Source organism: Mycena indigotica, assembly GCF_014461135.1.
Source record: "Mycena indigotica strain 171206Taipei chromosome Unknown Mind.scaff0004, whole genome shotgun sequence".
In the NCBI taxonomy this organism is placed as follows: Eukaryota; Fungi; Basidiomycota; class Agaricomycetes; order Agaricales; family Mycenaceae; genus Mycena; species Mycena indigotica.
Genome location: NW_023503003.1, coordinates 3344342 through 3358020, shown reverse-complemented (window position 1 = coordinate 3358020; position 13679 = coordinate 3344342). Strand labels below are relative to the sequence as shown.

Here is a 13679-nt window from a genome sequence, read left to right as displayed (position 1 = left end):
ACATGGAGCTACACTACACTTCGGGTTGGCATCCGTCAGCTAACGGACAGGTTGAGCGCGCTAACCAAACGCTCGAACAATTCATCCGCATGTACGTCTCGTATCAGCAAGACGACTGGGACCGCCTGCTTCCGCTTGCCGAGTTCGCCTACAACAACGCACCTAACGCGTCAACCGGAGTCTCTCCGTTCTTCGCTAACAAAGGCTACAATCCATCTCTTACCATTCATCCTGAACGAGATGTGGCTAATGTTTACGCCAAGGACTACGTCGTTGACTTGGAATCCCTTCACGAGTTTCTTCGAAAACAGATCTCCTCCGCTCAGGAGCGGTACAAAGAGACGGCAGACGGCAAGCGCACTCCGGATCCGATCTTCGAGGTTGGTGAAAGTGTCTACGTTAGCGCTGAACATATTTCTACCACACGCCCTACCGCCAAATTCTCTGAGCAGTACCTTGGACCTTACGAGATCATTGGCCAAACCCTCCTCCGCTTCCTATACGCTCCGCTTGCCTCAAAAGCTTCGCGGAGTCCATCCGGTCTTTCACGTCTCTCAACTCGAAAAAGCACTATCCCAATCCGTTCCCTACTCGTACGGACGAGCCTCCGGCTGCGGTTGAAGTCGATGGTGAACAACACTTCGAGGTAAAAGCTGTGGTTGACTCTAAAATTGACCGTCGCTACCGGGTTCAGCTCCGGTACTACGTGGAGTGGTTGGGCTACGAAGATACTGACGAGCAGTATACGTGGGTTGGCGCTGACGACTTAGAAGCTCAAGAGCTTATCGACAGCTTCCACCGCCAACACCCGGACAAGCCTGGGCCGGACTACTAGCCTTTTCGGATTCCCTCCGGTTTTTTGCTTACTCGCTCACTCACTCACACTCGTTTCGGACTCATTGCGGATTCTATTCTATATACAAAGGCCATTTTTCTATCTACAATTGGCCGTTCTGCTACCTACTTCTTCTTGCTAGGCCCGGTCTTCTTCTCCTGAGCCTTCTCCTGCTCCTTTCCCTTCTTCTTGTTCTCCCGTCGGCGCTCGTTCTTCCTGGCGGTTTGCTTACGCCTCTTCTCGCGCTTCCGCTCCGCCCGTTCCCACTCCGAAAGCCGCCGTGACTCGGCGATGTCGAGCGGATCGGGGATCCGGATGACTGGTGGCACCCAGTTGGGCACCGCTATCGTCGCAGGGGCACGACGGGCCCGGACCTTCTCCAGGTGAGCTTTCCGCTCGCTGCTTCCCCTTGCCTTTTTGTCCACTTCGGACTCCTCCTCCTCCTCCTCCGACGACTCCTTCGAGCCCCCATCCACGGACTCCTCCGCCTCGTCGTCGATGAACGACGGCAACTCGTCGTCGAACAACGACAGGATTTGCGCGCGGGCCAGAGCCCTTGCGGAAGATCCTCCGGCGTTGGCGCACCGGTTGCTCGACCTCGTCGTCGTCGCTCGACTCGACGACCGGAGTCTCCGCCCGCTGACGCTTTCGCGCCCTCTCCCTCGCCGCGTCTGCCTCCATCTCGTCAACCAGACGGCGGAGCTCCTCCTTATAGGCGCGCTCGTTGGCGGCCTGAGGACTTTCCGCCTCTGGCGACTCCTCCCTCAGCCCACTCCCTTCGCCCTCCTGTCCTTCCGGCTCCGGCGACTCCGACCCAATGTCTCCACGGGCCACTCTCGCTCTCAGCTCGTGGAGCGCCTTCGACAGCGTAATGAGATGCTGCCCCTGCTCGTTCGCCAGTTGGGTGAGCATCTCCGTCTTCTCCTGGCTCGCTTTGAGCTCGGAGCGGCTCCGCTCGAGCAACTCGCGATGCTCTTTTGATAGGCCAGCTTCGCTAAGTCGAAGGTCAGTTTGGATTCACTCCGTTGGCTGCTTCACGCACCCTTTTGGTCTTACGACCCTTTTGGCCTTCGGAGGCTTTCCGGGCCAGTCGCAGGCGGCCTTGGCGTCCACGCATTCAACGCACGACGACGCGTTGGTTTTCGTCACCGGCTGGTCCACGCACTCCAGCTCCTTCTTGACGCAGCGATAACAGGCTACAAAACGGTTAGTTATTCCTCCGTACGCTCCGCAACGGAGTATTTACGGATGGCGCGCAACGACATGGTGGTGGTGGTAGAGAGGAGAGAGTTTGGGTCCGCCATCACGAAATCCCACGGCCTTATATACCACGAATCCGGCACTCTCCGACAAACTTTTGATCATCGCCTCCGTTTCCGCCAATTCCTTTGCTGCGCCAAGCTGCGGCCCTGCAGCCATTTAATTTTAAACTTCCGCAGGGTTTCCATCGAATCTTCTGGGCTCTCGCAGGCCTCGTGCCTAAGAGGGGGATACTGTCATATCCGTGCATCCGTCATGTGCCGCGGCCCGCGGACCGGTCACGGTCCGCCGGGTTCCGGCCCGATCCGATCCGGTCGCTCCGGCGACCTTGTACTCTGTATGTCTTTCGCCTTGTTACTTATATCTCCGTATGTCCTTATGCTTGTTACTTTCCATATGCACTCCGTACCTTGTACTTACTTATGGTCTTCCCTTTCTACTTACTTGTAGTATTTAAGCAGCTAAAGTAGCTACGGTACTTTAGCTTGATTATAAACGTTACTTGCACTCCTCCTCTGTGCGGAACGACTCCGAAAACTCTTCTCTCTTCTCTTGTCCTTCAACCGGACTTCACTCCGCTCGCGGACCTTGCTCCGCTCCGACTCCGCTCCGGTCCGGTTGGTCTTGTGTTCATTCGTGTCAGGCAGCTACTGGCTTGTTAGCTATAGTAGAAACCCCCTCTGTTCTGCACGGCACTTGACACTCGTGCCGTTTCCGTTTGATGATAGAACCAGTAAACGTATACATAGGGAAAAAGTTTGGCGTGGTTATTAACGGCGTGTTGCAGGAACTGCTCGTAGAAATATATGGTCGTTTCCACAAGTCGAATTAATTCCGGGAGGGGCGTTAAAATGCTGACCGCGGTAATCTCTGGCCGGCCACTGCTTATCGCGGACGATACGCTTATTGCCCACTACGAACTCCAGTCGTTGCCCATCCGGGTGTCGCTCCAGTCGTCTATCCCGCAGCTGAGATAACGGTCCTACGTTGATGATGTCGGAAACTTCCCGTAATGCAAGTAGGCAAGCGTGACACTGAGTGGTTGTGGGTTTGAAGGACGTGATGTAAGTGTGGAGGGTAATGCCCATGCTGCCTGGGTTATGGCGCTTCAAGAACTCGAACACTTCTTGCCCATGCGTCTCCATGGACTGCCCAGCATACTTCTCCGCATCCCAGTCATCGCTCATGGCCACATCATCGTCTACATCGACTTCCCCTGTTACGAATGTGTCGGGAGACAGCAACGCCGAAGCAGCCGTGCTGCTGGTATCGCCAGAAGGATAATCGAGGTGGGTCGTATGATCGTATGGTCCCATGATAGAACCTATAACCGGGTTCGAAAGCATTGAAGCGAATATCTTTGCGGTCCCAGACCAAAGGCTCCAACGGCCACGAGTGATGCGCCGGGTTATCGGTGATGATGGCAAAACCCACATTCGAAGAAGAGCTCGAAGACGACTGCACAGGAAGGGTGGTGACAGGAGGATGTTCCAAGGCGTTGGTGTTGGACGTCGCGAAAGTGCTGGGATCTGTCCAGAACCAGTTCTCAGCCCTTGAAGTTGATGAGCAAGGAGCCGGCATTTTGAAGGTAAAGACGTACGCAGCCACTTTCTTTTTCCACTCCTGAACGTCTCGCATCATTCGCTCGTCGGTTGGGTCCGGTTCTTTGTTCAAGAACCGAGCCAGCTCCTCCGCATCTGAGGTCTTATAGGCATGTGCTTCCGTTAACTGCTGCCACGCTCGTTTGAAGTGCTCCCGCCCAAGTTTCTTCCACCTTCGGCACATTCGGACAAAATTCTTCATCGTAGGGTCGTGGATGGTCGATTAGACGAATAAGCTCCTCCAAAATCTCTTCCCAAAGACGTTTAGCACCTCGATAGTCCCCAATTCGTCGGCATTCTTGGCATAGCATCATCTTTGCGCGGATTCCCTCGCAAGATTCGCCAGTGATATCATCCGACGAAGAAGACTCGCTGTCCGAGACCAAGACATGGTCCAGCGGCGTAAGGTCGTGGCGGAACGGAAATGCGAAAAGTGGTGGAGGCATGCGCAAATCTGGTTCTGGAGAAGTAGGTGGGGACTTCTTCCACCATGAAGGCATTCCTGAGGGTCTTCTAGCGTCATGATCAGATTCTGAATCTGAAGAAAGAGCATTGAGAAAGTCACTCATCCTTTCTCTATCCTGCTCTTTCTCCTTACCTTTACCTTTTCTTTCTTTGAACCTATGTCTAGCCTTACTTGTAGAGGCATAAGGTCCTTGTGATCTTTGGTTCTCTTCATCCTGCATATATGCAGCATATGCTTCAGTGTAGGAGTGGGTGTCTGGCATGTCAAATGAATCCCAGGCAGTCATGTTATCAATGAGTGAAGGTGGTGATGGATGAATATTGGTAATGGTTGTGTATAGGTTTGGAGAGTTTAATGGATAGCAGATGTTACACCAATTAAAATCCCCCTCGCGGTGGGCTCCAATGATGTCGAGTGGAAAATTTGTTTTCCTACGTAAAGCTCTGGGAGCGACTTTGTCCAAGAACTCCACGTAAAGTTCGTGGGATTTGTTGAGGTGTGTTTGTTGGGAAAAGTAGCAGAATGTGAAAGAGAGATCAAGTGAGATCAGAGACAGCAGACTAATGAAGGGTCAACTTAATGAGTGTTCAAATAGCCTGACTAGGTGCCTGAATCAAACAATTCTTCTAATTCACAAAAGTGCACTGGTGAGGTCTTGAAACTGGGAGAGGTTGGGAGTAGATAATCCTGAAAGCACAAGGTCACAGGCAATATCTGGAAGGCTGGGTAGTTAATCCTGCAAGCACAAGGTCACAGGCAATAACTGGTCGTTGGGGGTAGATAATTCTGCAAGCACCGGGAAGCAGACAATATCTTGTAGTCGTGGCGAATAATCCTGCAAGCACAAGGTCACAGGCAATATTCCGTAGTCTTGGTGAATAATTCTGCAAGCACTAGGTCACAGACAATATTCAGTATCTTGGTAGTTAATCCTGCAAGCACAAGGTCACAGGCAATAACTCGTAGTTCTTGGGTAGATAATTCTGCAAGCACCGGGAAGCAGACAATATCTCGTGGTCTTGGTGAATAATCATCCTGCAAGCACAAGGTCACAGGCAATATTCCGTAATACGTGAGGTAGATAATCCTGCAAGCACAAGGTCACAGGCAATATCCCCTAATACTTGTTGATTGCAACGGTCTAATCTTCTTGATTTCCGTTCCACAACCAAAGATAGATACTTGAGTTCTTGGGGATGATAAAAGCAACTAATTCAGATCACCAATCGTTGATGATATCAGTGGCTTATCAGAAAATGATGGTGGGGATGATAAAATGTGATTTCAGTCCAAACACTATACAGGTGCTTATACTTGAAATTACAAGTGAGGGAGATCAGATGGGGAGTGGTTGAGATCAAAAAGGGGATCAAAGTGAGGTGTCCGGTTGGCTCAGAGAGCTGCTCCTTATATAGCTTTTGGAGTCCTGCTGACATAAGCCCTTGAAATGACTCCAAATGACTTGGCATCAGTCTGAGTCAGATTGAGTCATATCAGTTTTTGATGATGTTGATATCATTGATAGCATCAATAAATGCGCATTTTGGCCAAGTTGGTGTCCAAACTTGATGAAACTCGTTTTGTTGATACAACCTGTCTAATCAGTGATGGCACTGATGGGATCAATGATCATATCGCCCAGAACATGTTTTGTTCCAAATATTCCAAGGAGCATTTTGATTCTATCACTGATGACATCATTGATCCTTTGATGGCCGCTTTGTCAGCTACCCTTGACTGCTATCCACTTCTTGTCCAGCTTTCTTTCATTTAGAAAGGATCTCATAAGTACTAGAGTTTTTCCTCTTCTTGATAAACCATTTCATGGCCTGACAACGGTCTCGGACTGTAGCACAGGCCGCTCTGGGTGTGCGTCCTCAGCGGAAAGCACGAACACGTGCAGCACCAGATGAAGATCATCCAGAGCAACGCAAGAGCAAGCGGGCTAGGTGCGCAATTTCCTTTTATGGTCTTTCTTGAACTTAAGTCGCAACCTAGAGCTTAAGCATATAGGGAACTTAACTTCCTGCCTTGAACTTAAGTTGTCTTGTACAATATCACATACTGCTATAGATGGCTTGGAATGTACTGTACAACTTAAGTTGTGTAGCTACTTAAGTAATAAATATGGTTGAAGCAGGTAGATCTTAAGATAAGCTAATAAATTATTTGAGAGTGAACATTGGTAAGCGAATACAAATGAAGCTGACCTAGCAGGGGAGGATCCGAAGAGGAAGAAACTCTAAGGGTCCGCCTGCTAGGTAGCTGACTATATACTGCTTGTCCGTAGCTGCCGCTGTCGGGCACAGAAGGCTTGGGCGGCGTCGCAGGCGAGGTCCCAGGGCGACCGTCGGGAGGGCGTTGACGGATCGGTGATTGTGCGGACGAGATGGAGGGCCGGACCGGAGTCGGAACCGGAGTCGGACCGGAATCGGGCGCGTCTCCGGGCCGAAAGGGAGGTTCCCCTGACACTACCATACACATGATGTAAAGGCCAAATAACAGGACTAAACAAACAAACAGACAAGATGATGGAATTCGAAGACTAGAGTACAAGACGAAATCTACTCTACTTATATACACTACTACCATGTGTTTACCATGTCTAATACGAGAGGCAATGACGTCATACTTTAGCCATGCCTTTACATGCTGTTTGCCTCATGTCCAACTCCACGCTGTCAATCAACATCAGCATCGACATCTGATGATCCAATCACCATCTTATCGTCCATCTTATCTCCTCCTTGTCTTATCTTATCAACCAGGGCCAAAATAAAAGGTTTAAAGGGCGAAGAAAAAGGGTTTTTAAACCCAGGGTTTGACAGTCCGAGCGCTGATAAGCCGCAGTCTGGGACAGACCAGGAAACGATTATTTTTGTCGATTTTGTTGCTCAGCGCACGTCTCAGAGTTGACATGAGTCCCGAATGGTCAACTAGGGAATTACCTGCACAAGAACTAGTCAAACTCCAGTCAAAGTCTATCAAATCGCTCTTAGTGATTCCAAAATCTTGACTAGGAAAAGTTCGCAGAGCCCGTTCCTCGCTAGAATCTATCCAATTCTATGCAAAATACCCAAAGGGAGTGTATCCTAAAAGGCATATTCGGTTTGGCGCTCAGTGGAGACTCGAGATCGACTTCTCCTAGATAAGGGACACCCCTATCTCTGTTGGTATCGACGACTGACATCATTGGAACGTGGTTTCGGATCATGCTGGAGGATCGAGAGTACCAAGGGACGGTTAAACGGCGAAAACCTACTCAATTGATTGGGGCCTGGACCTGTGATCAACGGCGACTCTAAAACACTGTCGAGGAACTGATCATCTGAACATTGGAAATGCGCCAGGAGAGTTGGGACAACCACCGCTGAGGCCATACGCATAAGATACGAGTTATGGGTGTCAATCAAAAGCTGGGAAGCAGAGCTGTCCACTTATCCTACTTAAGATCGAGGGATTCTTCACAAGGCAAACTAGATGGTCGCGAACACGGAAGATTTACACAGGTCATTGACTCCAATACACGCGATACCAGTCATCTGGACCTGGATTTTTGACTCTGGGCCATATGGCAAAACGATACCTATACAATTATGCACATGGACGACTTTTCTTACTCGAGATTTTCCCTGATTCTATCAATTTCTGTTTAGTATTTATATCTCTGTTTTGTATTTGGCAGGTTCACGGATTGCCCCGCTCTACTAGGTGCATCTGGGGATCTAGCTCGTCAATCTATCTTGCTAGCTCTTTCGAAATAGTATCATCGCGTCGGAAGGATTATTGGTTGAGGGTTTCAGTTGCTGAATACAAGAGTTCCGGTTGCTGTTTATTGGCTTTCGGTTGCTGGTCGAGAGTTTAAGGCAGTTAGTTCCTGACTCAAGACAACTCAGAGGGTTTAAGGCAGTTAGTCCTGATCCAACAAGTATAAACTCTCCGGGCATCGTATTGGCACTTCTCTATTGCTGAGTTTCGTCGATATAGTACGCTTTGGGGCACAACAAATCAATGTTTTTCGCAAGAAACTTGTATCTACCCTACAACCTTACACATCTGTGCCAAGGCTCTGTTCACAGGGGCCTGTACTTGCACAAGGAGCTGACGATTTTTGGGTTTTTGTGACTTTTCCTACTCGACATTATACATCTTTCTCTCTACGAAAAGTGGAGTTTTGGTTGTTTTTGTTGATTTGGTTAGTTAGAGAGCTCATTTGCTGTCCCCACTCCGCACTCATCAGCGCATCCGACCGGCACCCCCTCGGACGCTCCGACCCACCCCCGACCCTCAGCTTCGGCCTCCTTCACCTGTACAATCACCGATCTGTCAAGACCCTCCTAACGATCACCTTGGGACAGAGCCTGCGACGCCGCTCAGGCCTTCTGTGCTCTACGTTGGTAGTTACGTACGACCAGTATATAAGTTGGCGCCCTAGCAGGCGGGCCCTTAGAGTTTCTTCTCTTTGGATCCTCCCCTGCTAGGTCGGTCCCTCCATGTATTTCCATAGCTTTTTATTGACGCTTTGGATCCTCCCCTGCTAGGCTTTCGTCGGGGTCTCCAGGGTTGCCCTGTCTAGGAGGTTATTGTGTATCAGTGCTAACAGGGCCTAACATAGATGATATTGCCAAGAGTCTAAGGAAGTACAGAGTGAAGTGATTTGGAAGGGTTAGGTAGAGTGGAGCAGCCAGACAGGTCTGAAAGGGAGGTTCCTCTGATATATTACCAGGACTCTCATCTTAAACCTCTTTATCATTGCCTTTCTTAATTTTTTTATTTTTTAATCCACTGATTTTCCTTTGATTCCTGGGGATGATCATCAGATTCTGTCCTTGTCTGATGATACAAAAAGGCAAATATACTGCTCTAGCTCATCTGAAGGACTTATGCCACTTCAGAACTTATGCCACTTCAGTCTCTAAGGTTATATCTTTGCTTCTATAGTAGAGTGGCAGAACAATTGAGTGGAAGAGTAATATAGATCCTGTCTAGCAGTAATACAGTATTTTAAAAAAACAGGCCTCTAGAGTATGTAACTTATTATGACCAACTTGAAGTGCTTGGGTGGGCGCGTGACATATGACCGTGATGTGACTTCCATCAAACAAGCTTGATTCAGTAACTCCTTTGCCCAACCTTCACCTCATCTTCCATTTGTTCCAATCGTCGTTGTCCAGGCAAATTTCCCATTTTTTGCACAGTATGCAAGCGTTGAAATGCGTGGTTGTCGGAGACGGTGCGGTCGGCAAGGCGCGTTTAAAATGGTCGTCGTTTTACAGCTCTTTCGACTGACATCTTGGCCTCGGCCTCCCAGACTTGTTTGCTCATTTCCTATACTACCAACGCCTTTCCGGTATGTCCTTCTCAACTCTGCTTTCTCGCTGTATCACGGTCTCACAAACTTTCAGGGTGAATACATCCCTACTGGTCCGTATCCCACAATACCTTCGTACAAGTCCTCGCCTTGACGCTACTCAGTGTTCGATAACTACTCTGCAAACGTTATGGTCGACGGCAAGACCATCTCTCTTGGGCTTTGGGATACCGCTGGGCAGGAGGACTACGACCGACTCCGCCCTCTGTCGTACCCTCAAACGGACGTTTTCTTGATCTGCTTCTCCCTCGTCAGCCCGCCCAGTTACGAGAACGTGAGGACCAAGGTAGGTGTTGCGGAACTTAGTTCTAACGGATGTCTGACTATGTCTCAGTGGTTTCCCGAGATTTCCCATCATGCTCCGTCGACTTCCATTGTGTTGGTTGGAACCAAGCTCGACTTGCGTGAGGACCCAGCGACCATTGAGAAGTTGCGCGACCGGTATGGATCACTCGCTCTATTACCTGTTGATGCTCAACTGAGTCGTCAGTCGCATGGCCCCCATCCAATATAATCAGGGTGTCGCCATGTCTAAGGATATCGGAGCAGTCAAGTATCTGGAGTGTTCTGCCTTGACTCAGAAGGGACTGAAGGTCAGTGCCGTTTACCTCAAACGTGTCAGACCATGCTGAATGTCGTTGGACAGACCGTGTTTGACGAGGCGATCCGAGCAGTCTGTGAGTTGATGATGTGCGACTGATTCTGACAACCGCCTAATGATATTGTTAGTAAACCCACCTCCCCGCCAGAAGCCGGCCAAGTCTGGAAGCAAGTGTGTCATTGCTTAGAGAAGGGACCACAGAGAGAAATATACGACGGCAATTCCTCTTTTTCTTCATGTTTACTTCACGATTTTATGCTTCGATTCTGTCAATGATTTTGTATCTTGTGGTAGTGTGACATCTCCTAGAGAAACCCATCCATGTTGTTCAGCTACTAGTCGTCCATGTCGGGCAACCTAGACCCACGGCGAACTTCGCTCGACACCCAGGCCTCTGGCCTCAACTCGGTGCTCTCTTTCAGCGGGTTTTCACATCACTTTCCGGCTCCACCGACCTCCGTGCCAGCCAGCCCTGTCTCTGGCTTATTTCCCCGTACTCCCGTTTCCCAGACTGGCAACTCCTCCAGGCTACGAGAAGGGTCAATAACAGCATACGACTGGCATGAAGGAGCTTCCTCCATCGATGTTGATGCGACCGAACACTCTCTCCTCTCAACTTCATTCATTACCGGCCTTCTGCGAGATGCAGACCCAGCGGCCACGACGCGTACCAGCCATCGTTCGTCTTGTTATTCCTTTTCTTTGTTTAAATGGACTGAAAACTACTCCAGGCGCTTCATTGGCTAGCGACTTCAGCGAAATGACATATCCTCCTCCTCGCACTCAACCATCTACCCGTCTACCCCCTTCACAACGACCACAAGGAGCGCGACCGCCACCCAGCTCTTTTAATCCCATCCCCGAGGCTGCCGTACCATTGTCAGACGACGAAACAGACTATACATACTTTGACGAAGGGCGCCCTGGAGCTCATTCCCGTGGTACCAATGCGGACAGTTCATCGAAAGTTGGTTCATCTGCTCCTTCTTATGGCATGAAGGGTGTCGCAGACTATACTCCATTCAGCCCTGCACTTCCCTCAGCGACAGGCTCTCGCCAACGAATTTTGGCTCAAGCTGCTGCTCCTCCCGAAGCCCGTGTGTCAATGCACTCCAATCGGAGTCGACGTAGCGTCGTTCCTTCATTCATCTCTGCTTCAAGCAGGTCCATCCGCAAAGCCTTTGTTTGGAGGAAAAAACCATTACCCCCGATACCCAAGATCCCTCACATTCCGCTCGCCGACGAAGCCGAATTCAAGCAGAAAGAAGAGTCAACGTCGTTATCCCAACTTCTCCTCAGATCAGACGCCCTTCGAAATGCCTTGGACAGTGGTCAACATCCTCACAATAGCCTGCTATCCAAGTCTCCAGCGTTTTTCCACGAAGCCGAGCAAAGTCCTTCCTTCCGTCGGTCACCGAAACCAGGCAAACCTGCTGCTTACTGGAATCAAATACCGTCCTCAACCCCAGTCCCGACGACGAACGAGAACGCCAGTCTAATTAAAAGAAGGCGACTGTTCCTAATCATGCTCTTATTCACAATAGTAGCATTAGGTGCAGTCGGCGCTGCCATTGGTGTGACAGTGCACAATCGTAACTCTAAACCCAAGACTGTCGCCTGTAGTGGGAACTTGGCTGGTGCGGCTTGCAATCTTGGTACGATTCTACTTTGAGTTGTTCATCACCGGCCCTCACCACGTTCAGATGCAACCTGCGTTTGCACATCACCCGTCGCCAATCGATGTGATGGTCTTGCCCAGAATCTAGGTATGAATCACCTGCACATCAACGCGCCACTTATCGTCATAATAGTGAACCTGACACCTACTATGAATCAACTCTTTGGCACTAACTACACGGCAAACGATGTATTCCTCTGGATATGGACTTCACAGGGAACACTCGCAACCAAGAACTGTGCCTCTCAAGCTGTTCTGGTTGATGTTGGCGCCACCTCTGCCTTGACTAACTTCGCCAATCGTACTTTGTGGGCGCAGTCAGCACTTCTTTGGGATCTCCAAAGTCTCAACAATACCGCATTGCGTGAATTTGTACTCAATGCTCCCTGGGAAATCTTGACCGTTGACGGTCCCGTTCATGAATCTAATGCGTCCTTTTTTTCCACGACCGCATCAGGCTATAATTTCGACTTTGCTGCGCAAACTATCACTGTTCCGCCAGTGTCATTTACAACTGATGGTGCTCCTACCTCCGCGCAGGCCGCCCAAGTCGCGAGTACCGCTCCATTAGACCGCATGTACAGCTTTGCTGCAGGTAAATCACTAAAAGATTACCAAAACCGCCCCTTACGCCTTTTTAGCCTCTGCAGCGCAGTACAAAGGTTTATTAAGCTCTTACTGGGTCACCAATTTGCAACGAACTCTGGACAAACTCCCCCTGTTCATGTCGTCTCTTCGCAGTAGGTCCAACCTTTGCTCTCTCTTTCTTGAGACTAACGATCGATCTCAGATGCTCCGATTATGATTCCTTTTGATATCGAAAGCAGTTCTGTGCGGTCACTCCTCTCATCATCGACGTTCCCTGTCCCTATCGCTTGCTATCCTGGTCTCACAACGACACAATTGCAACAAATCAACAAGATCGAGAGTGTTTTCGGATTGAATTCAGTGGCCTCCGTTGCCCCCAAGTTTGATCCCTCGTGTTTTTCTACGCGGCCCACCTACGGAATCCTTGATATCCTGCGACTAAGGCTTCCTTTCCCTGATTCGAGGACAAAGGTAGCACGACAAGCGGTGTCTTTGCATGCCGATGTAGGACCTCGCGCGATCATCTACAGCGGAGAGGTGCTTTCTGCTTTGCCCGGAAGCAGCAATACGACGGCGGTCTCTGTTGACCCTGCTTCATACGGAACACTCAACCATCTCGAACATGTCATCTTGAAGTATCTGAGTGGAATGGACACTCTAATAGCCAATGCCATTGTGGACTTTGTGTTGTCCAACTCGACAGTACCGCCAAGCGCAACATCGATACTGGGATCGACTACGGTTCCTCTGTTGGAGGTCGCTGTATTTGGTACGATCTCGAAGGCGGATTTGAATCTGGTTGCTTCTGGCCTAGCCGACTCGGGGGGCTCATTGGTATTTGGAGCTTCAGATGGGCTTGCGTTGCGGCAATGGGCTATCCCTACTGTGGGAAACCTTATTTGGACAGAGTTTTCTGGTTCTTCGTCGATTGTCCACGACACCACCACCTCCGCCCCATTCAATCAGACTTGGGCAGCGGCTGCTGGTGCTCTCGCTGATGGAAAAGTCGTTGGGGTCAGCAACATCACAAATGCTTTCATGTCGACTGGTCTCTTCACTAGCTCATGACACTCTCTAATATCATCCATTCCTTTGTGAATTACGTACATATTTCTGCCTTGCTCTGGCTATATCTTTATTAGCTCACATGTATTGGTATTTGTGGAACGCATTTTTCGGATCAATCCGTCGGTCGTCTGACAAAGGCCGTCGGCTTGATGCCAGATTTGCTCTTGTCTCAACACTCTCATGCCAAAGGCACCTCCGACCTCGACATTCG

At 49.8% G+C, this 13679-nt stretch overlaps 3 protein-coding genes across 3 annotated transcripts; 2 read left to right on the top strand and 1 right to left on the bottom strand.

Moving 5' to 3' along the window:
* Positions 1 to 960: 960 nt before the first annotated feature.
* On the bottom strand, positions 961 to 2115 carry MIND_00493900 (uncharacterized protein; the record flags this gene model as incomplete). The annotated part of the gene is made up of 4 exons (XM_037361737.1): positions 2082 to 2115; positions 1878 to 2031; positions 1421 to 1829; positions 961 to 1347 (listed from the first exon to the last, which is right to left on the bottom strand). Exons 1-4 carry the CDS (start codon positions 2098 to 2100, stop codon positions 961 to 963), a joined length of 969 nt encoding a protein of 322 aa, XP_037222029.1. The 5' UTR covers positions 2101 to 2115.
* Positions 2116 to 9262: 7147 nt separating this feature from the next.
* MIND_00493800 (Ras-related C3 botulinum toxin substrate 1) lies at positions 9263 to 10321 on the top strand (the record flags this gene model as incomplete). The annotated part of the gene is made up of 8 exons (XM_037361736.1): positions 9263 to 9409; positions 9474 to 9512; positions 9568 to 9586; positions 9638 to 9819; positions 9868 to 9974; positions 10024 to 10126; positions 10180 to 10210; positions 10263 to 10321. The coding sequence occupies exons 1-8, from the start codon at positions 9362 to 9364 to the stop codon at positions 10319 to 10321; spliced, it is 588 nt and encodes a 195-aa protein (XP_037222028.1). The 5' UTR covers positions 9263 to 9361.
* A 158-nt stretch (positions 10322 to 10479) lies between these two features.
* Positions 10480 to 13468, top strand: MIND_00493700 (uncharacterized protein; the record flags this gene model as incomplete). The annotated part of the gene is made up of 6 exons (XM_037361735.1): positions 10480 to 10813; positions 10866 to 11789; positions 11838 to 11900; positions 11946 to 12407; positions 12454 to 12552; positions 12603 to 13468. 6 exons carry the CDS (start codon positions 10480 to 10482, stop codon positions 13466 to 13468), a joined length of 2748 nt encoding a protein of 915 aa, XP_037222027.1.
* Between the last annotated feature and the right edge of the window lie 211 nt (positions 13469 to 13679).